General features: G+C 44.3%; 1 protein-coding gene across 4 annotated transcripts in view; it reads right to left on the bottom strand.

Moving 5' to 3' along the window:
• Positions 1-31: 31 nt before the first annotated feature.
• kif26bb (kinesin family member 26Bb) overlaps positions 32-25,126 on the bottom strand; it is a 29,200-nt gene continuing 4,105 nt past the window's right edge. For 2 of the 4 annotated variants that reach the window (XM_030406038.1, XM_030406041.1), the window contains 13 exons: positions 24,188-24,667; positions 20,599-20,720; positions 20,294-20,465; positions 16,099-16,308; positions 15,589-15,682; positions 14,086-14,357; positions 13,168-13,345; positions 12,858-12,996; positions 12,516-12,675; positions 8,928-12,069; positions 7,193-7,362; positions 3,568-3,712; positions 32-2,205 (listed from right to left, as the gene is read on the bottom strand). In XM_030406038.1, the coding sequence (XP_030261898.1) occupies positions 2,006-2,205; positions 3,568-3,712; positions 7,193-7,362; positions 8,928-12,069; positions 12,516-12,675; positions 12,858-12,996; positions 13,168-13,345; positions 14,086-14,357; positions 15,589-15,682; positions 16,099-16,308; positions 20,294-20,465; positions 20,599-20,720; positions 24,188-24,667 (5,484 nt within the window). In that variant the 3' untranslated portion in view covers positions 32-2,005. The remainder of the gene's footprint in view (positions 2,206-3,567; positions 3,713-7,192; positions 7,363-8,927; positions 12,070-12,515; positions 12,676-12,857; positions 12,997-13,167; positions 13,346-14,085; positions 14,358-15,588; positions 15,683-16,098; positions 16,309-20,293; positions 20,466-20,598; positions 20,721-24,187; positions 24,668-25,126) is intronic. The other 2 variants (XM_030406039.1, XM_030406040.1) reach the window with 2 other exon arrangements.

Here is a 25,126-nt window from a genome sequence, read left to right as displayed (position 1 = left end):
CAAAATAACACTGCACACTCTGACCACAACATATGAGCAGCAGCTGCATAATCACTTTATTTTTTTTGTAAATCAAAGATTCACAGTTTTGCAAATGTTTTACAAACACAGGAGATCACTGAGAGCCGAGGTGGTTTATTAACAGTGACGCACAACATGCTGATTAATGGGATTCACAAAACAGACATCCAGTGTGTGTGTGTGTGTGTGTGTGTGTGTGTGTGTGTGTGTGTCTTCCATATGTTAAAATGCATCGATCCAGGTAGAAATCCTGGCATTGTCCATCGATTACCGTCCGTCGGTCCGTCCTCTCTCATTGGCTCAGCGACTTCAGAGCCGCGGAGCTCCTCAGACATGATGACGTTATTCCTTTAACTGAATTACCGCTCCATTACACCGAGAGCACAATCCAGATTATTTTATTCTGCGACCAATCATTTCCTAATGTGTCTCAGCAGCCAGGCTATTGATCAGCGGCCAATCGTCCTCTGAAGACAGTAGAAATACTCACAGTGGAGTTTCTGTTGGCAGTGACATCGAGGACCTTCAGTCCAAAGCTCACTGAGAATAATTACCCAGCATCCTTCTAATTGTAGGAAGCATTTTTACTACAGCCAGCCTGTGTCATCAACCAATTACAGATATATTTGATATATTGTTTTAGCGTCTGTGTCGTCTGATGTGCACCGGTGTGAAAACGTTACCCAACATCATGCAGACGATGATGCTCGGTGTTCACTACGCTTGAAGTTTACGCTCTCAGTGCAGTGATGCCTCAGCGTGTTCGCCTTGCTGTCGTCTGACAGAAGATACATCAGTATCCTCCATCAAGACGACAGAGCAGCTTCATCCATCAGGCTGTGAGACTCCTGAAACTCATCCTCAACGCTCCACCATGAAAACTCTTGTAAAGTGATTATTTATTCATAAGTCCGTGTTTTTGTTTCTTGTGATTCCTGCATGAGGAGCTACGACTGGAGTTCTGATCCAGTCTTGTGTCGTATGATGACAATTAATCCTGTGACTTTATATAAAGTTTATGGTTAAACTATAAAGTGTCCCGCCTCCACTACATGTGAGCTGATTTATCGATAATGGAAGTTTTTACTCCCTGATATTGTTTATCGGCATTGCCCCGAGATATACAGTACAGGCCGGCCTCTAATCTTTATATCAGGTTAAAAAGATCTAAAATACTCACATGTGTTTTCATCTATTAATAATAATTAGCACCAAAATCTACATACAAAATGGCATATTCCCTTTTTAACAGTCATTGAAGAGTAACAGCTGTAACGCAGACTAACCAGTTACTGCGTCGAACGCTGACACTTAATTTAATCACCAAATCAAAACAGAGATTTCAACATATACGAAAACAAAGCTGATCACAGTGAAGTGTGTGCTGACATCTGTAATAATGTTAATGGTTGTCTGTGAGCAAGAGACACTGAGGTATACGTCACATCTACCAGGAGTTGTTTTAAAGGAATAATCCGACCATAAAGACAAAAGGTGATCAGTGAGGAAACCTGCACACGTTAGAGAAGTTATAACCAACATCACATGTACTGTCTTTGTTTAGACTGGAGGAGTGAAAGGTTAGAATATCTGTCCGGAGGCGACACTACAAGGTTTAGTTAGTTAGCAGGAGATGATTCACTGAGTCGTACTAGTCTCTGAGGTTGTTTATAGAGCGAACAGAGATAAATAGATGACAGATAAACAGTTTTGCATGTTGCAGCCTCTCTGCAGGCGTCTGAAGAAGCTCCTGCCAGCTTCAGGAAACTCCCGATGAAGGCAGATAAGATGTTAAAGACTGTTAGCACCTTGTTAACTAAAAGGAGGCGATGCGGTAGTTGAGACCTTAAAGTGTGCGTGGTATATTTTGAAATCATCATCCAGAGAAATGTCAGTGACAGGTGGGTCAGGTGTATCAGATGAAACATAAGAGTTACCCTCATTTAACCGTGTTTTTTTTGAAAAATTCTCACTATTATTCAGCTCAGATTCCCTTCAGGGCTCTCAGCTCTGGTGCTTTTCGTCGGCGCTTCTTATGTCGCCTCCTGGCGGTGGCGTCGAAGCAGGTGACCATCATGACGTTGGCCTTGCAGAGACTGAGCCTGTCCTCCAGTCGAGCCGTCACCACCTCAAGGGCCTCCAGATGCTCCAGGGAGTCCACCTCGAAGGTCTGCCACAGGTCGACTGGGGAAGGACAGCGAGCGAACAGTAGGTTAAAAAACATACGTAACGTAACAGATATAATGTGCTATCGTGCAGCTCTTTATCTGCTCATTCAGTGTTGATAGAGCTGAAACAACCAGGCTAATAACTGATGAATTAATCGACAAAAAAAAATAAAATTTTCTGCACCGCGTCTCCTGCTGCTTTAATTTGTCCTAAATGTTGCTTATTTAAAGAGGTCATATTTTCAGGTTCATACTTTTATTTGGGTGTCCTACTGGAAACAGTTTACATACTTTAATTGTCAAAAAAGACATTATTTTGTCTCATATCTCTCTTTACACACTGTATCTTGAACACTCGGTTTTAGAGACAGAGTGAGACATCTTGCCTCTGTTCGATCTCTGGTGAGAGTTGCACATGTGCAGTACTTAACAGGCAAGATGTAGCCAATCAGAGGCAGAGGAGGGCGGGTCATGTCGAGCAAGGTAGTGTGATCTAAAATAACGTGACTACAGCTGCAGCTACTGTTTGTCTGCTGACTGATTGGACTGTATATATGTTATAATAAATATATAAATATATTTATTTATTAGGGCTGTCAAAGTTAACGCGTTAATAACTTGTTAACGCAACATCCTCTTAACGCCGTTAATTTTTTTAACACGCAATTAACGCTCGGTATTTAAAAAAGAAAGAAACGCGCATTGTTTGAATTACGGCTGTCAATGGCACCTGTAGTCTTGATCCAGAGGGCGGCAGAAGAATAAGAAAGGGGATCAGAAGAAGAAGAAGCAGGGTTGGCGTTCGGGAAAAACACGGTGGACTGAAAAGCGAAAGTGACAGTAAATGGAGAAAGGACTTATGAACGGCAAATTCACTTTCATAACACTGCCAGATGGTTCGGTCCATAAGACAAAACTTATCTGCACGTACTGTCGACATGAAATGAGTTACCACTGAAGTACGTCAAGTCTCAGATATCATTTGCAGCCAAACACACAGCAGATGCAGAGAGCCCATTTAGAACAGAAAGAAAAATAATAATTTTCAATTAATCGTGAGTTAACTATGGACAAAATGCGGTTAATCGCGATTAAAAAAATTATCGTTTGACAGCCCTAATATTTATATAACACCTGTTATACAGTGACGCGCATAAGTTAAAGAAGTAAAGGCTTCATGCACAAAAATACTTCATAACACAATAAAGAAAAGGCAAAAACTCCAAAAAGCAGAATATGACCTCTTTAATTAATACTAACGAATCATCAGGCTCTTTACGATATATTTAGCTGCAGTAGTGTATCTGAGACATCTGTACTGAACACAGTGATGATGATGATGATGATGATGATGATGATGAATCACGGTCTGACTGACACTCTTGGTTCCACTTGGCGGGCTCCAGCATGAGGTTCTGTTTGACCTGCTCCAGTTCTCTCCTCAGGTTGGTGTATTTTGCTCGGACCTCTGAGATCCTCTGCTGCCGGTGCTCCAAAAACTTCAGCTTGGCGCTGAAACATGCCTGAACACACAAAACACACAAAACACACACACACACACATTTCACAACATTTATTTATATTTATACAACACAAAGCAGTTTATATTAACTACTATTATGCTCATTAAAAATATTAATAACCATCTTTCAAACGTTAATGTCTTATGTTAAGGTTGTTAGTTAATAGGTCCAAATAATATGAGATGCTTATTAACATTAATAAGATTACATGTTTTCATTAATATGAACACAAACATGCCAACATCATTTATAAGATATTCTTATTATTAAGAACAGTTTACTGACTGCTTAAGAACAATAATAAAAGCTGTACGAGTTACTTATAATGAATTACAAAAAACATTATAAGCACATTAGATTTAACTTACTTTCTTTTCAAGTTTTTTCCACTTTTAGGATCAATAATTACTTGATTATGATTTATTAGCAGTTAATGATGCTTTCTGAAGCCACCAGATCTTAAGTGAGAACAAAGAGGTTTAGTTGAGTGCTTGTAAATGTCTCAGAGTCTAACAATATTGATGATGCTGTTATTAATGTTAATAAGCATCTTATAAGGACTCATAAGGGCCTTATAGTTAATTAATTCCCTCTTGTGAATCACAGTGTTTTATCCACAACTGCCTGAACTTAAATAACTGAACGGCATGAACACCTTTAACAAAGTGCTGCTGGAAGTTTTCCTTTATAATATACAAAATAAAAAATACTCGCTGGTTTCCTTTAAATAATAATGTGTGCTACTAATCCTGTACTATATTGTGCAGCTTTGGTTAGTTTAAACAATGTTTCAGGACAACACGAGATTTTCCACGAACATTCTGCTTTTCTCTCATTGTCCATGACTGGAAAACTGTGTCACTGTTTTCCAGGTTTTCCAGGACACTGTTTTAATTACCCACTGAAGCTGGGGAAGGTAAAACTGTAGAAACCTGCAAGTGCAACGTACATTTTCAAAGTATCCCACTGAAAAACATACGGAGCCGCCCTGCAGAACCACCCGAGGAACCCGAACATGCACCGACTGGTTCTTTATGTTTTTATGGACTTGTGCTAACGTTAGCTGCTGAGCGAGTCGGTTGCTGTCGCCTCGGTTCTGAACCGCAGTGCTCTGTTGTATTCACTTACTTATCCAACTGCCTCATATCACAACAGTGAACATAAACAGAACACACGGCTAATGTTAGAACTCACTGCTGTCACCTGTATGTTAGTGTCTCTGTGCCACCAGCTCGCTTATAGCTTTTGCAAAACATCCACTTAATCAGTCCACAAATGTGGAGAGACAGGCAGCCGGTCCAGATCTCCTCAAACGGGCCGGACGAGGTGATTGGACGGGCTTTTTTTAGAGACTTGCATCAGCCACAGATTCTGTTCGCTTCTTTTGTCAGAGCATTTGAATTATTGATTTCTGGTGAGACGTTATGAGATTTTCTACAAATATAACTTACAGAATATTTCACCACCAACCACCAGCTTCAACTACAGACACACACACACACACACACACACACACACACACACACACACACTCTCACACACACACACACACACACACACTCTCACACACACACACACACACAGACGACCCATATCATAAACACCGTGTCGGGGCAGAGAGGACGCCTCTGGGGAGAGAGACATTACAGTTCTCCAGGCTACCAAACATCATTACTGTCTGATCACACTAACTTTATTAGTAACTGACAGTTTAAACAACCATTTAAAGGGGAACTATGAATAGAAAGCAGTTCAATTTCTTCTGATATTCATTTGGAAATATCTCCCGTAATCTTCATTTTCTATTTGTTTTACTTCTGGTGTTCTTCTTTGTCCTCTGTGGCAGCATTGACCCAATTTCCCCCCATGTGGTCATTAAAATTGTATCGAGGTTGCCGCGCCTGAGACCGGTGGAGGCGGGGGAACGGTCTCAGGAGGCCCGGCCGCCTGTCAGGGGGACATTAAGTGTCCATATGCATCACATTGTGTTTCTCAAGCACATTTCATCTCTAAATGCATGACTGGAATCTTTTATTTAACCTCTACTAACCCAGCGTCAATTCACTGAGCATGCTATTTTTTCTTAATGCTGCTTCGAGCTGTAATCTCTGACAGGAAACCTTGTGGCCACTGCAGAAGTCGTGACTTTCTGAAGGGCAGCGAGCGCTCGATTCACCTCCACACCCTGATTTTTCATGACTGATCGAACCAGACAAACACTTGATCTTTTAGCTTTAGGCCACGACAGAAGGGGGATTTTTTTTTTAAAGCAAAGCGACACATTACAGCGTCTGTAACACCATCAAATATACATGTTGGTCATCATGGACATTTTAAACTACATTTTAAGCTAAATTAGGTTTTTATTTACCGGAGCACTGTTACTAGGCGAGGTTGTGTTCACTGAATTGAAATCAGTTTAGCTTTTTTGTTTGGGAACATGCAACTAAAGATATAAATAATCAAAACTCAGTGCTTCAGTCTGACTTCTTTGCGTTAGCTTAATTAATGTTTTCAACCTCTCGTTAAAACCTGAATATAAGATGAGAAGCAGAACAATTTAAAGTTATCTGATGTGCTGATGTAAACATTGTTCCCCCTCAAGCCACAATGAAGAAGTGCAGGAATGAGTCCTAAAACCAGGAAGTGAGTTTGCATTTTTTGCATTTCCTGTTTCATCATCTCGAAGTCAAACCAACGTGGTAGTCGAAAAACGGCATCAGTGTTGGCAAGACACGCGACCGTGGTGCAGTTTGTTTATAGCGTAACGTTGGTGATGATTACTGAAGATTATCTGACTGAACAAAAGTTTAAATATCATTAACTTTTTATGTTTTACAGAGCCTTTTTCTGCAATGATCCAAAATACGATGGAATAATCCTGTAGGCTTTTTGTCGAGGGAAGCAGGCCGATGCACTCGTTAGCTAGTTCAATTTGTTTCAGACTTGTGTCGAAATGATTTATATGGTTATTTGGAAAGCTGTAGGAGATTATGAAAATTATATGAATAGAATCCGGCTGAAAAATATACCTGAATATATCTTGTTTTATTTCTGCCAAGTTTTATCGTAGTAATGAATCAGCTGAAGCTAACAGGATCTGCTGTCCAGGACGTTTGTGAAGTGTTCAGTTACACAGAGGCTGGAAATGAGACGCTGTCTATGTTACTTGTTTCTATGTTAGTCTTTGCGAATACAAAAGTGCAAAGTGAAGACAAAAGAGATTTGATAGCATGCAGAGCTCAGTGAATCCAGGGAATTTGCTCACAGAGTCCAAAATGGAACCAGCTGTCGAGACAAGTTTCCTGCAAATTGCACTTCGGGCTCTTCTTCAAATCTGATGTGAATGTGACGACGTCGAGACACATTCTGCCAGCGTAGCTAATCCCACCGGACGCCAATAGAGGTTGATAAAGGTCATATTTTACATATTGCCTTTAAAACCTCTTTTAAAAAAAAAAATCAAAACAAACCCAGCACCTGTTTGCCAGCACCTGCTCTTTTCTGCATCCTCTGCACATTGTCGATCTCATAGACCTTGATCTCGTAGGCCTCTGGGATTCCCCGATCCACCCAGCGAGACCGCAGACCGCTAGCTGAACGTCTCAGGGACACAGGTGTATCATGGGAAAGACGACGCTGGTGAGAACCTACAGCGGGGCGAGGGCAGAAAGTGCAGTGAGATGCTGAATCTCAACCTGTTTCCTCGCTGCTCTCCCATTTCTGACGTCTTCTCCTGCACATAAATGAAGATCTATCGTAGGATCGTGTCTCAGATTTGAGGTTTTCGTGTTTGGTATGACACAAAGAGGAGCCACTGCTTGCTGCCACTTAATTAATAACAAAAGTTTATTTATATTAACACCAATAAATGCTTGCAATAGATTACAATACATGATATTAAACTGTTGTCTGCAGATTATGATGTCCTGTTCTGAGATAAAATATTTCTCTGCCTGCTCGTTCTGCTCATGAATCTGCAGAGCGGCTAACGATGTAAATGTCAAATCCTTGAGTCAAAGAGTAAAAGCTCCTCGTTGTAATTGTACATTTGAATGTTAAATGAAGGCTCGTGTCCCTAAGTGGCCTTCGATGTCCAGGCCATGTGCTCTGGAGTGGAGAATACAGTTTGCCTGGGGGGCAAATGCATCTTTCCAGGGTTACCACATTATTCATAAGAGTCAAGACAGCAGGCTTAATGTCTCCGACTCTGCCTGGATCGACTCAATCTGCCAGCAAAGGGACAGATAATGTATTTGTCTTTATGTGACTGGAATCCTAAAACACTGAGAATGTGTTTAACTCAGAGGACGAGGGCACTCTTTCATTAGTGTGTAGATGAGCTGATTACCTAACGGGACATTTGGGAATAAATCAAGACGCAGACAGAATTTAATCACCCAGTTAACTGTCGATTTAAGTTTGAGGTCTTAAAAGTCAATCCAGCAAAATCTTCGTCTCCTGTTTTTAATTGCTACATTAGCAGTTTTCAGCGTGTTCGGCATATTTTGAGAAAACACTCCTCAGTGTTTATCCATTATAATCTGAGTGTTAATCCACTGGTTCTGCCCGACACGCTTACATTTCTTCAGAGCGAGCGTCGTCACCGGGTTCATATATTAATGATGTGAACTTAATGCCACTGACTGAAACTAGGTCTCACTGCGTTCTCCAGACATGTGACATCTCCACTCAGCGTCACATTAATATGTCATGTGGTCAAATTACAAACCGAAAAAAATACGATGGTGGAATTTTCGACTGGTGATATTTATGATCTGGAAATTGTCTGAATGTCCTGAGAAGAAACAAAATGTCAGCTTTAGCTCTAAAAAGTGATCTTTGGAAAGTGAAATGTCCACATGAGTAAACATTCTTTCTTTTTCTTCTTTTTTGATGACATGTAATTCAAATAATCTGATAATTTTACTTCAGTTTCTCAAAGTCTTCGTCTGTAGCTGCATTACAATGTAACAAAAATCAAATGACTGTCAAAACTAAAAGAAGACACTGATACTGATGCTGTCCTGAAACAAGTGGTCGCTTTAAAAGAAGGAACATTAAGATGCTAACAACATTTTCTGAGGACTACACATGCAAGACTGACATCTAACACCAACAACACATTTGACACTCGGGTAGCTTCTCATTGTTTCCAGAGGAGAAAGTCATCCGGTTCAGTTCATAAACGGGATGTTACTCCAGGTGTGTTTACCTGTGTTGCCTCTCCTGCGAGATGCCCGGCTGCTGCGAGCCACACTGAGCAGCGAGCCGCTCCGGTCGCTGACTGAGTCTCTGTTGGAGGTGCTGCTGCCGGTGGCTTCACTGTCCCGCACCATGCTGTCGTATCCACTGCTCACCATGCTGTTCCTGTTGGAGAAATACAGGGACGTCTTCCCCATCGCTGGGGGCAAATCTCCACTCAGCACACTGGTGGTGTCGCTCGCGTGCCCACTCATGTGATCAGGCATGCGGGGAGCAGTCACCCGGGTGTATGGCGAGGGCAGAACGGCCATGTGGTCCAGTCCTCCTGTAGTCGGGCTGGGAGCCCCCCTTTCCTTGAGGAGGTCTGAGAACCGGCAGTTGACGAACCCCTGGATGACAGATTTGGTGGATGAGCTTGTGGAGCTCTGGCTCGGAGTCCGGCTGATGGAGTGATAAGACCGAGGAGGGGAAGAGGAAAGGAAGGAGGATGTCCGCTCAAAGCTGACGGTTTTGCTGTCTGGGGAGAGACTGGCGCTGCGGTTGATGGAATGCCGCAGACTTCTGTGGGGCAGGCTGAGGTTCTTGATGCTGGGGGCCGACAGTCGACGGACTTTGGGGCTGGCCATCTTCAGTTTCCCCACGGCGGACAGCTTGGAATGGGAATGCCTTGCAGACTGAGTAACAGGTTCATCAGGGGGGAAGAAGTGATGGTGATGGCTGTGGTCAGATCGAGGGTTCTTCCTCGGACTCCTGCTGGCCCTCGGTAAGGTACAATCACCCTCATGACGTAATTTATGACCTCCCTTACAAGCCCCTTCGTTGCTTCCCTTGGAGCTTCCCTTAGAGCTCACAGAGGTGTTGCTGCTGTCTCTATCCAGGGTTGAGACGTCCCTCGAGCTTCCTCCGAGGGAATTAGTCCTGGTAGCCAGCTGCTCCAGTTTGGCACTGAAAAGCCTGCTGCTGTTCTCAGTGGGTGACTTCAGCCTCACGTTATTCATTCTTTGATTTGGGGTCTCGAAGAAAGATTCAGCACCATTTCTGGGAGCAGTACTAGCATGCTGTTTGTACTCTGCTCCATATTTCCGAGGCGAGGAGACATGGAGGCTGTGGTTTGCTGTGGAGGGCTGCCTGCCCTGCCTACGCTCCAGAGTTACCCCTGGGCTACATGGGGTGGATGATGTCACCCCCCTCGGGTCCCTGTATCCGTCTGGCATGTAACCGCCGTGGTAGCCGTCCTGGTGGTTGGCATTTTGCCATGCCCTGGGCAAACTACCTGTTTTAAAAGAAGCGGGGGCGGTTTCTTGGCAACCAGGAGCAACACCAGATCTCTTGGGGGTATTCCCAACACGTCCGGAGGAGACTTCTCCCCCCTCGGAGCCCTTTGGACTGCTGGTGAGATAAACATGCTCCTTGTCTCTTGGGTTGCTATTGTCTGTATTTCTGGGTCTCTTTCCACACACCTTGTTTTCTGCAGAAGATGAATCTTCCAGAACCATTGCATCATAACACGTTTTGCTAAAAAGTGAGTCAGAAGCTTTGTCAGACTTTTTGCCGTGTGTCTCGCTCCTTCTCTCGGGGGCCTTCTTATCATCTGGGTTTTTGACTTTACTCCCTCTGAGCTCAGAACGCGACTCGCATCCTTTACAAGCGTCGAGAGGAGTTTCTTTTTCAGCTGCTGCATCCAACTCACAATCCATATCTGTATTAATCAGCATGGGGTTTATAAAGGAAGGTGTGAGTCTCTTCTCCCTCCTGATCTGACGCTGGGGCTTCTCAGCGTCAGTCTCTCGTGCTTCAGACTGAGCGACAGAGCTTTTGTTTGCGTTACAAGAAGCTCCACCTGAAGATTCGTCGCTGACATTGCTGATTATCCTGATTGGTTGAGAGCTGGCAGAGCCTTGCACGTGTGATTGGGCAGCGTCTCTGATACAAATGATGTTTCCGCCTGTCCTCCCTTTGTTCATTGCTCCGCTGATGGTCACCTCCTCCACCATAGAGAAGACGAGTTCATCTTGACCTTTGAGGTCCAGCGGCTGTTGAACGGTCACTGTGATGGTGGCCTTCATTTCTTTAATGTCCTCTTTGGGGAGATTAGGTAATGCATCTCCGATTATAACACTGGTAGCCAGTGAGTGTGAGGAGGAGCAGGAGGAGGAGGAGGGAGATATGGGGGAGCTCTTGCCGACTGGTGAGGTCCTTTTGTCTGATTTAAACCAGTCAGCAGCTTCGGGACTCTCCTTTTTACTTGGAGGCTGATGTGCAGGGGAACTTTTGACGGGCATCCCCTGAGCATCAGCATCAAAGTCCTTAGAAGAGAGCTTTTCATCCGACTTAAGAGTTCCATTTTTAGGCAGCTCCGAGCGACAGGTCTTATTACGACTCAGAGTTTGATTCAGCAGCTCCTCGCTGGAGCTGGTTGCACTGCACTCCTCGCAGTCATACAGACCTGAATCCTCTCTCTGAAAGCTGTCTCCAGGGAAGGCACCATCTGTCTGCTTCTCTCCAACAGAGGTCTGACTGCAACCTAATCCCTGATTCAACAACATCTGTGGTGTTTCTGATGAGGCAGAGTCCGTCTGCTTCCCTGTTTCTTTCTGGGGTTGGGATTTGGGCTTGACATTGTTAACAGAAGGCCCTTTCGAGGAAGACTTGAGCACATCCATTGTTGTCTCGCTGCCGTCGATACATCCCAAGCGCTCTTGAAGTTCAGCAAATGTGTCACATTTCAGACAGTCCCTCGCCGGCTGCCTCGGCTCTGCTTTCAGCGCTTCAGTACTCCCTTGAACAGTCCCGTCGTTCTTCTTCTCTCCCTGCAGCTGAGGGATTCTCAGGAGCTCTTGGAGCAGAGCTGTAAACTCTGGGTCGTCCATGTCAGCCTTGTTAGGATGCAGAGACGGAATGATGGGCACAAATTCAGGTTGTGTCAGTCTGGAGATTGTTTTGGACTGGATCAAGCCGTCCGAGTCCAGTTGGATGACCGTGTCACAGGACTGGTCGCTGCTGGAGCGCTCGTCCAGCTCACCGCGCAGACGGAAATGAGGGATGTCAACGTCTACTTCATCGGTGGAGTGGAACGCCCGCAGAGACAGAGACGGTCCTCGATCATAATCTTTAGTCAAACTCCTCCCGGTCGGAGAACAAGAGGTGGACTGCTGTTGGAGGAAGATGAAATGTGGATTCAGATCGAGAGCGGCACAATCCAAAACAAATGAATAAATCTTTAAGGTGCCTTGGAAACAATCACATGGTCAGCACATACAGTAAATGAAACTCTGATGATCTCACTTCCTTTACAAGCCTTTAAAACTGTTTTGGCAGACAGACGTTTAAGGGACAGTTCACCCAAATATCAAAAAACAGATTTTTCCTCTTTGATGTAATGTTATTTATCCATCCAGATTGTTTTGGTGTGAGCTGGCAGGTTTTGGAGATAAAGATGTCTCCCCTCTCTTGAACATAACGGATGTCTCTTAACAGAAATCCTGACTCAGTTACTCAAGATAATCCACAGAACTAAACAGTGCAGATGGATAAACAGCACAACAGGTAAACAGATTTCTGGGAGAAATGTCCCTTTTTTAAAGGGCATGTTTTGTACCTTCGTCCTCTTCTGTGTCCTGCGGATGCGAGAAGCCATCTGGATGGTGGATAAGGTCTCTTGAAGGCGTGCCAGCGAATCATCTACCTGAGCGATCACCGTGGTGTGGCAGTTCACGTGGCCCAAGGCCTCTCGAAGGAGCAGAGTCAGCTTACTACCCCTGAAAGAGACGGCGCGAACGTCCGTTAACTCGAGGGGTCGTTACATTTTAAGCCAGTATCAAATAGGTTCACTTGTACAAGACTAATCAGCTTCAGCTCACTGTTAAAATATTAATACAGCTAACTCTACGGCAATGCACAACACTTTTCCACCGATCATATTCTGGAGTTACATTCTTACTTGCTGGGCGTCGTTTTCTGACCACTCAGTAGAGACACGACAACAGAGCCCAGTTCAGAATAGGGAGGCTTGTTTCTGCTCATACCCCTGATACCACTGCACACATCGATCATGGTCAACTTAGTGGGTCCACGTGAGCCTACAGAGGGCAAAACATCAGAGAGCAGAGGAGAGTGTAAACGCAAAACAAAAAGCTCACAAGACAAGAATTGAATCGCAGTGAATTTTGGGTCAACTGTGTAAAATAACTCAGGGGGAAATTCACCGGGGGGGGTTGAGCCGCCCTCGTGATTGAATAATTCATTACAACCTTTGCCGATGGTGCTGCTCTCCGTGCGAGGGGGCTGGACGTGGAGGGTGAAGAACATTACGGAGCTGTGGGACAGGTACGTCACAAAGTCGTTGTGCCGACGCGCCGCGACGGCCGCGTCCAGGAGGGACGCAGCTCGCTCAGCGGTGGGCGCCTTCACACGGTTGTGGTTACGGAGCTGAAAGAAGGGAAGAAGAAGAGTCATAAAATATCACATGAGGAGAAAAACCTCTCCTGAACTACTGTAAATGTTAAATGTGTATCCGTTTATTATCAGTCACTGTGTGTTTTGATGCACTAGGTTTCATTTTCCCAGAGAGCTGCACAGGGAGGTGCTGCGGTGCGACTGCACAGCGAGGGTGGAGATAATGCAATCAGATGTAGAATTTTATGGAATCTAATTGGTTTCACTCACGACCAGTATCATCTTCTCACATCCAGTGTCGGCCATTATCCAAACTGACTGTCTAGATGCACATTAACATTAGTAACCCAACAATAATGATGCAAAGCCTCAAATATAACTTCCCCCAAACATGAAATCTAAAACACTAAGCGCTTCTACTGGAAAATGGGCTATTAATTTGCTTTTTAGACAATGAAGAAGGAGTGTTTTTAGGATTATAGATTCATGTTTTGGTTCTCAGCTGTTAAAACGACTGTAAAACAACTCGTTTGATGCATTTCCAGAGAAGCAGAGCCAAGAACTTGTCATCCGTCAGCAAACACTTAATAAAACCTTGGCTCCCTTTTCTAGGACTTGGAACAGTCCAACACAGGTTTCTGTGACTAATACGCCCAATCAAATCGATTATATTAAGAAATGTCATTTTGTTTTAAAGCTGATTATGTTCATCAAACTAGCACAGCAACAACTGGGCCTCCTTTTTCCCCATAAAAAAAACATTTTAGATCTACCTGAATCCCGTAGACGGGGTCCTCCTGAAGTCTGACGTGGGCCTTTGGGCTGTCCTGGACGCTGCCTGCCGAGGGGACGACCTCCCCCAGCAGGTCCCTCAGCGTGTCCTCCTCTCCACAGCACAGCTCGATGGCAGACACCGACACCGTCAGATCCGTCCAGGTCTTCTCCCGCCGCCGCTCGATGGCGCTGTACAGCCAGGAGATGGCACAGGGAATCAGCCCGAGCTTCTGGAGGCTCTCACCGCTCCCCACCATGCTGGACCAGGAGCCTGAGGCAGAGCACACAGAGGTTAACTGTACACAGACACACAGAGTTCAGACTGTGGCTGAGAAATGTAGGGATGCTGCGTAAAAGGTAAATAATTATAATGTATAAATCCTAAATTCGATGGCAGCAGCATGTTGGTAACAGCTGAAATTATTGTAATGTTGTGTTTTTGTTTTACACAGCCAATGAATCGAAACAGAATAGATACCATAATACTGAAATATGACCCTAATGCATCAAAGTGTTTCTTTATGCAGAGACACACCCACAAAAACAATTCCTGATGGACCGGTGCCGCTCTCTACCTCCAAGTGCACTTGTGCCCTGCATTATTTTTCTGTTATGGGTCTGTTTTTACCCTTTCTTGCCTTATCCAATCTGTAATCGAATGAGGAAAGGAGAATTGGTTTACTCCAATTAAAGGGGCCGAGCTGCCTGCCGTTATTCAGAGAGAATAGTATTCTGTGGAGGAGATTGATATCCCCTGGCTGCGGGCCACACGTAGTTTCTATTGGCCAACTAACTCAATCAGATTTACGGAGAGTGGCGTCATGTGAAAAAGCAGCTCCAAGGAGACCCTGTCCTTACCCCCTGTTCTGTGTGTGTGTGTGTGTGTGTGTGTGTGTGTGTGTGTGTGTGTGTGTGTGTGTGTGTGCCACAAACCTATTAAACCTTCACCGACGCTAAGTGCACGGGTCCATCTCTCTAATAGCAACGTATTACAGTCCATTTTGGTTACAGTCCCCTCTGAGCTCTATGCTTCAGCAAAACATATTTATTTATATATATATATATATATATACATGTGTGTGTGTGCGTTTTTTGTTTTGTGCACCATGCTGATGTGTTTATCAGGGGATGGGAAGCTTTTTAAAAAAACATACATGTTGTATAATTGATGAGGAGGCTTTCACTTATAAAGGTGAGAGATGAATGACGAACACTTTTCTGTCACTGTACTCTGGGAGGAAAAAGGACGGCGGAGAAAGAGCAGAAGAAGAAGAAGAAGAAGAAGAAGAAGAAGGAGGGGGACGGCTGGAATGTGTATATAGAGTGATAAGAGGTGGACAAAAAGAGAAATGATAGCAGGAGTGGGACAGAGCAGCAGGAGGAGGAGGAGGAGGAGGAGGAGGAGGAGGAGGGGTGGATGGATGGATGGCCACAGATAAAAGCATCCCACTCCCATCTTAAGATTTTAACCCGTGGCCCTCTCACAGTGACCCATTACTCACCCACATCAGCGCATCCCAAACCCAGAACACATCCATCGCTGCCGCTGAGCACACAGCGGATGACATCAGCCAGGACGCCGGCACACACCTCGGCCTGGACGGAGAGAGGACAAAGAACAGCGAGCGTCTTATGATTCATCTTAAAAAGTACATCCGATGAAACAAAAGGGGACGCGATTCTGTAGATTCCCCTGGGCTCAGATACTGTACACAGAGCTCAGAGAAGGATGAATATAATTGATGGACTGTGTAATTGTGGTGGCTATCCGGGCCCTATCAGTTTTCAGGTCATCAGACAGAGAGAGCAAACCGACCGTGGTGTGTAGTGAAGAGAAGGGAAAAATATGTACTGAACACTGAATGTGCCAGACCGACGACACGCTATTAAAGGATCTGTCGATGCAAAACAACCACAGCGAGACGGATAAACGTTAAGCAGATACAGATACGAACACTTGGAATCATATTTGAATTATGTGGAGCAGAATCAGGATGAATCTGAACCCTCACCTGGCTCGACTCCTGAGGATAGGCAGCATCAAAATTGATGGTCTTCAGAAGGTGTTTGCCGTTCCTGTCGAGCGTCATCGTGGCGTGCGGCACGCTTCTGCTGATCGGCTCCATCACGGTGACTCTTTTCTTGGACGGGTCAATCCGGAGAACAGGTGGTTGGCCTTGGCTCTCTGACAGCGATGGGCTCACCCTCAGCACGACTTTGACCTGAACACCAGAGGAGATGGAAGCGTGCTGAACATTACAGCGAGTTATGACACGATGTGGATATTTATCTCTTCATCTGGTATATTTGTTCAATTCTTTTGTTTATGCAAATGTTAGCATACGTTCTAAAGTAACTCTACTACTACCAGGAAGATCTGACTCATCTTTGGCTCCAGTATCCAGTTCTAAATAATAAATCCATTGCATCTACAGACTGAGCCCTTTTTACACGGGTTACTTTGGGAAAAGTAAACAGTATTTCACTCATCCGTGTATACACACCGTAAACATAAACTGCATGAACTACTCTGGGACACCTTGAAAAGAAAACTCCCATCATTTATTAAATGCAAGGAGGCTCTGCTTTTCACAGAGCAACATGTGTGTGAGTGATTTCAGGAGAAGCCTTCACGTTCGCTTCAACTTGTGAGACTAAATACCAGCAGCAAACAGGAACTTATGAAAAAGGAATGAGTTTCAAAACACAGAGGTTCAAAAATATCTTCATATCAAATTCAGCCAGTTTAAGACGTCAGAGTCTTTGAATCCTGGGAACAGAAAACTTTATATTCAGTCCTTCCAGAAAAATGCAGTTTTTTTGTGATTGTTGCAGGCAAAAATCCTTGATTATGCGGCACGTTTTCCTAAAAAATACGATGGAATGTGCAGGATATTTATGCAGTTTTATGCAATGAAATTGCGGGAACTTGCAAAAATTGCGGTTTGATGAAAAAGAGAAAAAAAAAAGTGATTCCCCCAACACCCTGTTCTCACGAGGCTACTACCTTAATGTAAAGAGTCATTTCTTATTACTTCCTATGATAAGCAGCACACTACATCACAGAAAGTGCTGCGAATATTTCAGTTCTCATCTTGTTTTATTTCAGACCTTAATAAACACATGGCTCAAACTTACAAATCATTGATGAGTCAAACAAGTTCTGTAGCTTTACAAAAGGAATATGCTACAACTTCTGTAAATATGAATAAATAAAATATAAGAAAATAAAATGTGTGTTTCCTGTTTTACAGAGGTAGCTGCACAAAACAGACATCTTCTGTTAAAAGAAGTGCTTCCGATGCACAAAGTGCATCTCTTACTGTAACGTAAATTTACACACTACTAATATACTTACAACTGTAAGGTTTTTGAAACTAGTATGATTTTTTGTTGGCAAATGAGACTGATTTGCGGGCTTCATCATGGCTTCATCGCGGGGTTTTGCAGCTTTTGATGACGTTCATGTCGCGTAATAACGTCGCTTCATAACGTTTCCATGGCAACAGGGGAAAATGGCTGCTCTTGTGTGAAGTAAACGCAACATTTTTCAACTTTTTTGCAACGAAAATGCGGGGATTATGAAATCATACAAGCCCCGCATATTTTGCGCGGAAATCATCAATTTATGCGGCGAAAGTGCGTATTTGAAAAAATGCAGCCCCTGCATAAATATGCAGACTTTGGCTGATTATGCATTGAATTATGCGATCGCATAATTGTGTTTTTCTGGAGGGACTGCATATTGTTTGGGTAAAGCTTCCTGTTACGATGTCACTTGCGGCTCATATATGTGCTTCTGTTAATACATCAGGAGTGCCTCGAGACTCGATGTTTACCATACAGGGGTCTTAACTCAGAAGCCTGACATCTAATACAGTTGTGAGATGGAGGAGTAACAGTGAGATTCGCTCTGAGCTCCTGCTGCTGAGCCGTCAGAGGCTGAGATGCTGTTTCATGAAATGTGAGTTGAGAAGGGAAATCATGGCAGAGCAAAGTAGTAAATGTCAAAAAGGATTAAGTTTGAGCGTCGAGGTGATGAGCTGAAGACGGCATGCTGTGCTGTTGTAAATGTTTCCAACTGAGACGACTTCAGCGAGGCAGCTCCGTTTAACACATCTGGCAGTCACTGATTTATACATACATGCAAACATTAATGTATTCAACTACACTTCTTACATACTGCTCCTTTAAACTGGGCTAAAAACAGAGACATGTTGTCCTGAGGCTGCAGCCGTCGGTCCAGTAAAAGCAGACAGCATGTGTGCACTCACGGCTGCGTGGCGATGCATACCGCCTGCTATATCTCTACATGTCATGACATTAATTCCTTAATGCAGTTCTCTACAGGAAGCCTCGGGATTTTAGAGGCTTTACGGTCTTAAATTAAGTTAGGACCCGACTCAGACGGCATTTAACAAGGCTCGCAGGTCTTAGTCTGCAGGGAGACAAGACAGCATTCACCCTGCGAAAGACAACGAGGTCTATTAAGGTTTATAAACCAATTATGAAATTATTCTTCATCAGGATTCAGGTCTGCAAGGTTGTAAGAAGCCCCGTGCGCCGCGATGATGAGTCGAATGTGGTTTTCTTGAAATGATCCAGGGCTGCATTACACCACGATGACATCATCGACAATTCAAGAACCTGAAGCCATATTCCATCTGCCGCACGAGACGGCGAGTTCCCTCCGACTGTGGAGGCGTCTTCTCCTCTCGCCTCCTCATAATTTCCGTCCCTTATGCAAGAAGCGGCTCCCTAACTCTATCGAACATGTGTCAAACTCTGTTTATGAGGGTTAAATTATTCAACACGCCCACTTACGAGCTGAGGAAATCATCACACGTACATAATCTGGCACACGGAGCTGAGTGCTCGGCAGGTGTGGCCGACAGCGAGCCTTTATCTGTAACTCTAGACTGAACCCAAGAGTCCATCTATGTGAGACAAGGCGAGGGCCGGCAGCCATATTGATCCGCACAGTTTCTCCCAGAGGAGGAGAGAGGAGGGGAGGGGAGGAACAAGATGGAGACATTAGCACCACATTACAGTGTATCATACAGAAGGGGGGTGATACAGGATCTCCTCCAAATTGACTGAGATCTCTTTACTCGGCAACAACGGCAGTAAAAACACTTCCAAGCTGGTGGTCGAGGGTAAGAATAGCGGCACATACTTTCAAAGTGTATAAATGTATTTACACTTCGCAATATGAGGCGCAAAGTGGCCGAGGAGATACCGCTCGTCTCATAGACGCCTGAACTGAGAATATTTTCTGTGTGAGTTATTATTCGGGTGTTGAATGGTGCATTTGTCTGTCCTGCACTGACATACGGCTAACTTCCTGTTTAGCGCCGAGCTAACTTGAATGAGGATAAAGTAATTTAATCTTCAGGCTCTTTGAGACTTTCCAAATGTTATCGGACCGGATGGCTGAAATTCTATGAAACAAGACATTTTGCTGCCATTGTGAAGCTAAAAAGAATTTATCTACAGTTTCACAGATGCTTCTTTCACAGCGCGTCTGTTGTTGTTGTTTCCTCTCCTGTTACAACTGTTTCTGGCTCCTTCGTGACGTGAAACACGAGGCACCATGACGCTTCAGACAAAAATCACAGACTGTGGATGTACCCGCGTTTAGAAAACCTGTGTAGACTCACAAGACATTAGGCTGCATCTGACATTTTAGTTTGTTTCTGTGGTCATGACGGTGGTGTCGCACTCAGAAAATGTGCTGAGTTGCACAGAATAACAGATTCCTATATAATCTTGCTTAAATTCTTCCAAATAAACACATTAAATTATATTTTTTTAAGCTAAGCAACACTAAATGTCTACTAGCTTTATACGCACCACACAGACATCAGCAGGCTATCATCAATCTTCTCATGTAAATTAAATAAATAAGTGTTTTTCCCTAAATGTCAAACTGTGCCTTTAAGTATTTAATAAATAAATAAGAACCCTTCTTCCCTCGAGACCTCGGTGCTGAAAAAAGAAGCATGTGTAGTAACATACGTACGTATAATGTGATCTTAAACTTAACCACACAGTTTGGCTTCATCAGTTTAATTTAACGAGTGCTTAAATTGGTTATTTTATTAACCATTTATAAGATTTGCTGTAATTATTACCAGATCAAATGTGGTTCACTGAAAAAGTGACATATGTGTATATCTACTGTGAATCTAGTGGAATCTTGTCTACCTTGCCAACAGTGGGTGAGTCTTTGGTTCTGGTGGCAGCTTGGAGCAGGCAGGAGGGGACGGGCGGTGGGTTTTTCTGGATCAGCTCCCTGAAGCAGGTGGAGAGATGAGCGGGAGCTGGATCGGAAGCCTGGCCTTTTTTCCTCGACATCAGGTTGAGCTTCTCGGCCGCCCTACGGGGGGAAGAAGAAGAAGAAGAAGAAGAAGAGGAAGCGGCATGTCACAGCACTGAAACTCACACTGCAAACAGAACAGAAACTCAACTTCACACACTAGAATTGCTGTTTTTAATATAAATATATGTACCTGGCTAAAAGGGACATGGCAGCGGTGTTGGCGATGGTCACCACTCTGGATATGTGAGGGATCTTGGAGCTCGTCTGAACGATCCCGGCATCACCGCAGCCCGGCGCGGCATCATCTGCAGCCTGCTCGGGGAGAAAAGCTCATTATAACAAAATCCAAATCTATAATTGCCCTCCTGCACCCAACGACCAAAAGGGGCTATTATCAGGGGAATTACTCTGGGGACGAGCGTGGGGTGCGTCTGGCTAAGTAGGGCATGATGCTGAGGGCACAGTGGGTTAAACACTCGCCATCAGAGGAAGTTCTGCGACAGCTCTGAGCTCTCTGAGGAGGAGGAGTGTGAGGGATAGTTTGTGACTGCGGCCTGAGTTTAAAACATGACTCAGAGCTGAAGAGCTGCAGCAAACACACGGTCACTGCCTCTGACACACACACACACAGTCAAGCAACTTCATGTAAAGTAACTCCAACACTTGCACACAGCTGTAGCTCCAAGGTGTGTGTTTTATTTCACATTCATTCATTCATAACTGGGCCGCGTGGAGCAGAACATGACCTATTCAGCATTCGGATGCTTTACGACTCAACGCGGAGTCACCGAGCGCCGCCGCAGGACACAAAGCCGACATCTCCCTCTATTACTGTCCTCTCAATGCCGCTTTCCGGCTCCACGTCTTGTCCACGTCTCAGCCCCGAGATAACGACATCAGCTCAGTAGTGTTCGACCGTAAACCGCCAATTAGTGCCGCAGGAGGACTGCAGTGGTTGAGAGTTTGGAAGGAGACTCGCAGGAGGACAAAGACGGGAGGCTCAGTTAATATATGTAGCCAACAGTAATATGGATGATGTACAGTTACTCCCCCTCCATCCCTCCTCCTCCTGTCCTCTCTTTGACTCATACGTTCTGTCATAACCTTTTTGTATCTTCACGTTCTCGTTCTCTCCGCTCTGATTTCTGTCTGTGCTTAATTTTCTCCTCCACTCCGTCGCTTTAAATCGTCATTTCTTCTCCAGTCTTTGTCTCGTCTTAAACATTTCCCTCTCTCTTCCTCTGCTGTCCATTTTTTCCTTAACCCCCCTTTTCGTCTCCTCTCTCCTCACTCTCCGTCCTCTCATATCGTTTCACGTCAGCCACATAAACCCGTATCGATCGGCTCTCGCACTGGACCCACTTGGCTAATTTCTCATACGGTCTCGCAAAGCCCAGGACAGTTTCATCTGAGTAAGATGTTTCATTGTTATGGTTAAATATGATGGGAGGTATCTATTAAGAATAATAGGTTAATTACAATGCAGCTCTCAGGACTATTTTAGTCACCAGCCCCCTTCTGTTGTTGTTGCTCTCGCAGGCCACTCAAAGTCGATAACTGTGTCAGTGCCATTATTTGAAATTCGAGGTAATTTTGAAAATAATAGATCCTCAATCTCAGACAGAAGAAGAAAGCTGGCCTCTTTTTTTCATTTTCTGGCTGGCAAACATCGATTCTGCTGCCTTTTCTCCAGCAGATCTATCAGCTTGCTAATTAAGCTAATGCTAGCTCCATGACTTGAATGACAATGTGTTTGGATGAGTCAATGTTTAGATGTTGAAGCTGAAAACACAATTTGATTATTTCTTGCTCAACACAGCTTTCATAAATAAGAAAGCATCATAATAACTGAAGCACCAGCGACACGTTACAGGCTTTAAAGTGAAACTCCTTTTTTTGTGAATGTACCCGAGTCAAACCTTCCTTTAAAAGCATAATTATGCACAATGAAAGAGGCACTTTTAAGATTTACCGTATTTTCATTTTCAGGTCAAACTCATTTTCAATGGGAGTGCTACGGGAGCTTTTACGATAGCATCAAAATCTCTATTTTTAAAACAGTAAGAAGTCTCGACACAACATGAAACTTTGCTCGTAGTATCACCAGGGTCTCTACACATGAACACGAGCATTGAGAACATTCTTAACTGTCCTCCAGGTTACGTCACATTCGGAGATCGACACTTCTCCACTGGCAGGACGGCGGCGAGCGGAACAAGCTACTGCTAACGTGAGTTGTTCAAAAACTTTCTTTTTAGTAAACTCTGTGTACACAAACAATGTTCTCAATACGGTAAATTTCAAAAGTGGGCTCAGCAATAATAACGGTGTGAGTAGTTTTCATTCACTAACCGTGAATGAATAAAACACTTAAGCATTCGCTCCGAGAACAAAGATCAGTGTCCTGTTATAGAAACTGCTGGTTTGGGTTAAAGTGAATGGATGCGAAGGAAGTCGCGTAGGTGAATATACTGTGTCATATTAAGTATGTTAAGGAAAAACAAAAAAAGAGCTGGTTAGCTTTGACCTTGTTTTCTTTTGTTACAAGAGGACAAAGTTCGAACATGATGCGTTTGGCTAACGATGGTGTTTGAATGTGAACTTAGTGGTCATCAACGTTAGCCTGAACTCTGACAGCATCCAGGACCAGCTCGCATACAGTGGATGTGTTAGCAAGAACCGCTTTGTGTAAACAACCAACAAAATATTACAGTATGAAATTCCCTCTGCAGTTAAACATCCAAATCACCAGACGATACGTTAGCTAAGTACGTTTCTGCAAAACCACAGATCAAACTTAACGTTTTATTATGTCCAAACTTTACGTTTGTTTAGGTTCAGTTTCCTTTTGCTCTCTTGTCACAGCGCTGTGCTGATGGTCTGCTGAGGTTTAGGCCCAAAAAACAAAACACAGCTGCAGATTTTCCGACTTTGTGCTCAAAACAGCCGACTCATGTGGAAAATCTCCCCACGGACTCGAACTGCTGTCGCACATTTCCACCACCTTCCTCTCCACCTCCCGAGGTGAAAGTCAGCTAATAAGCAGACGTATCCGTGATGTGCAGAAACGTTAACCCCGAACATTATGTTCTGGTGACCGGGCTGCCGTAAAATAACGTGGGGGTTAAAACACTGCTGCACAATAAGCTAAGGAGCTGGAAGTGATAAACACCCTCTTTAATCAATTCTCAGCACTTTTGCTGAGGTGATTTGGAAATCCCAGGAAGCCCACAGATGCTAAGCTATACGAGAGGTTAAGTGAATGGCTAATTATGATGAAATTCTCCGTCAACCAGGTCACATGATATCTACAAGTATTGACTGTATGTGGATCTGAAGTAATCCCGCCCAGACTGAATGAACAACATCATATAAAACACTCACCTCTCACAGGTTTATAAGCTTTTTCATTTGGGACTTTGGGGGGAGGGTGGTGCTCAATCCTGCCCGGCTTCCATCACAGTAATGCATATTTCACCATCCGCCCTGTTAAATATGACCATCCCCCTCCTATTGATCACAAGTGCTTTTTGACTGGCTGGCTTTTATGACAGAGGTAAATCATGACCCAATTCCATTCCATTAGTAAAGTACTTTTAAAACAAACGTCCCCGGCCGTGGGATCTAAATAGGCTCTGATTAGGCACTGTGAGTTATCGCTCTGCTGACACATTCGCCCGTAAAGATGTTCATCACCCACAGAGCTCATTAAACGGAAAATGCACACTAGGGGATGTGCTATGTGTGATTTAGTGGTAGGAGAAGGCTTTTAGGGGTACCTGACGATGACCGTAGATGGTGACACCGTCAGTGCTGGGCGCAGATTTAGACGCAACCAGCTGCTGCTGCTCCTCCACCCAGCGGTCCATGTCGGGGTTGCCGGGCTTGGGCCCCCTCCGTCTGAGGGTCTGAGGGGTCCTCTGAGGCGTCCTCGGGCTTCTCGGGCTGTGAGGACTGTGGGTGCGACTGCGGGACTGATGCACAGCCGTGATGGCAGCTTCCCTCGAAGATCTGTCTCCATGCTTTGTCTCACTTTGTCCCAGCAGCGTGCCGGTGCTAAAGCTGTGTTCAAAGGGGGGCTTAGCTAATGACTGACCCCTGCTCAGAGCCAAGTGGACTGCCTCTTGTTTGAGCTGGTTCAGGTTTACACCGCAGGCGCCACACTCACCCTGCTCCCTCTCTCTGTCCCGCGGCTCATTGGTGAAACGACTATGGACTCGAAGGTTGTCGTGAAGAAATGCAGACAGATCGCTGGAGTCCTGTAAGGTTACAAGACAAAAATATCAGAAATGATTTCACTTCTACTGCTGCGAACAAAAGAGAGCTGATCAGATCAGAGCTTCTTGTGAAGAAGCTACAATAACAAAACAGATCTGCTTTGTTTGATATCTGATTTACATGATTGATCACTGAACAAATGGAACTGAGTCGTGGGAAGCCACTGGAAGCAAATCTTAGCACTTAGTGAAGTAATCATGGAGTCAGTAGTATTGATTAAAACTGCCCGTCATCTTTAAATGTGCAGTAAGCAAAAAACAAAACACTCTAGAATAAAATAATACTGTCATAAATCTCTGTTGTTCACCGCCTACAACATGTTACCACACAGCGAAGGTTACAGGAGCGTTTCATATCGTTAAAGTTGTGTTTTCTTTCTGTCATGTCAGGATAATTTAACCAGACAGTTGTTGTCAGTGGAGGCTAATAATCAAATTCAG

The sequence above is a fragment of the Sparus aurata genome, chromosome 22, assembly GCF_900880675.1.
Source record: "Sparus aurata chromosome 22, fSpaAur1.1, whole genome shotgun sequence".
Lineage (NCBI taxonomy): Eukaryota > Metazoa > Chordata > Actinopteri > Spariformes > Sparidae > Sparus > Sparus aurata.
The sequence above is the reverse complement of the archived record's forward strand: the minus strand, read 5'-3'. Positions and strand labels throughout refer to the sequence as shown.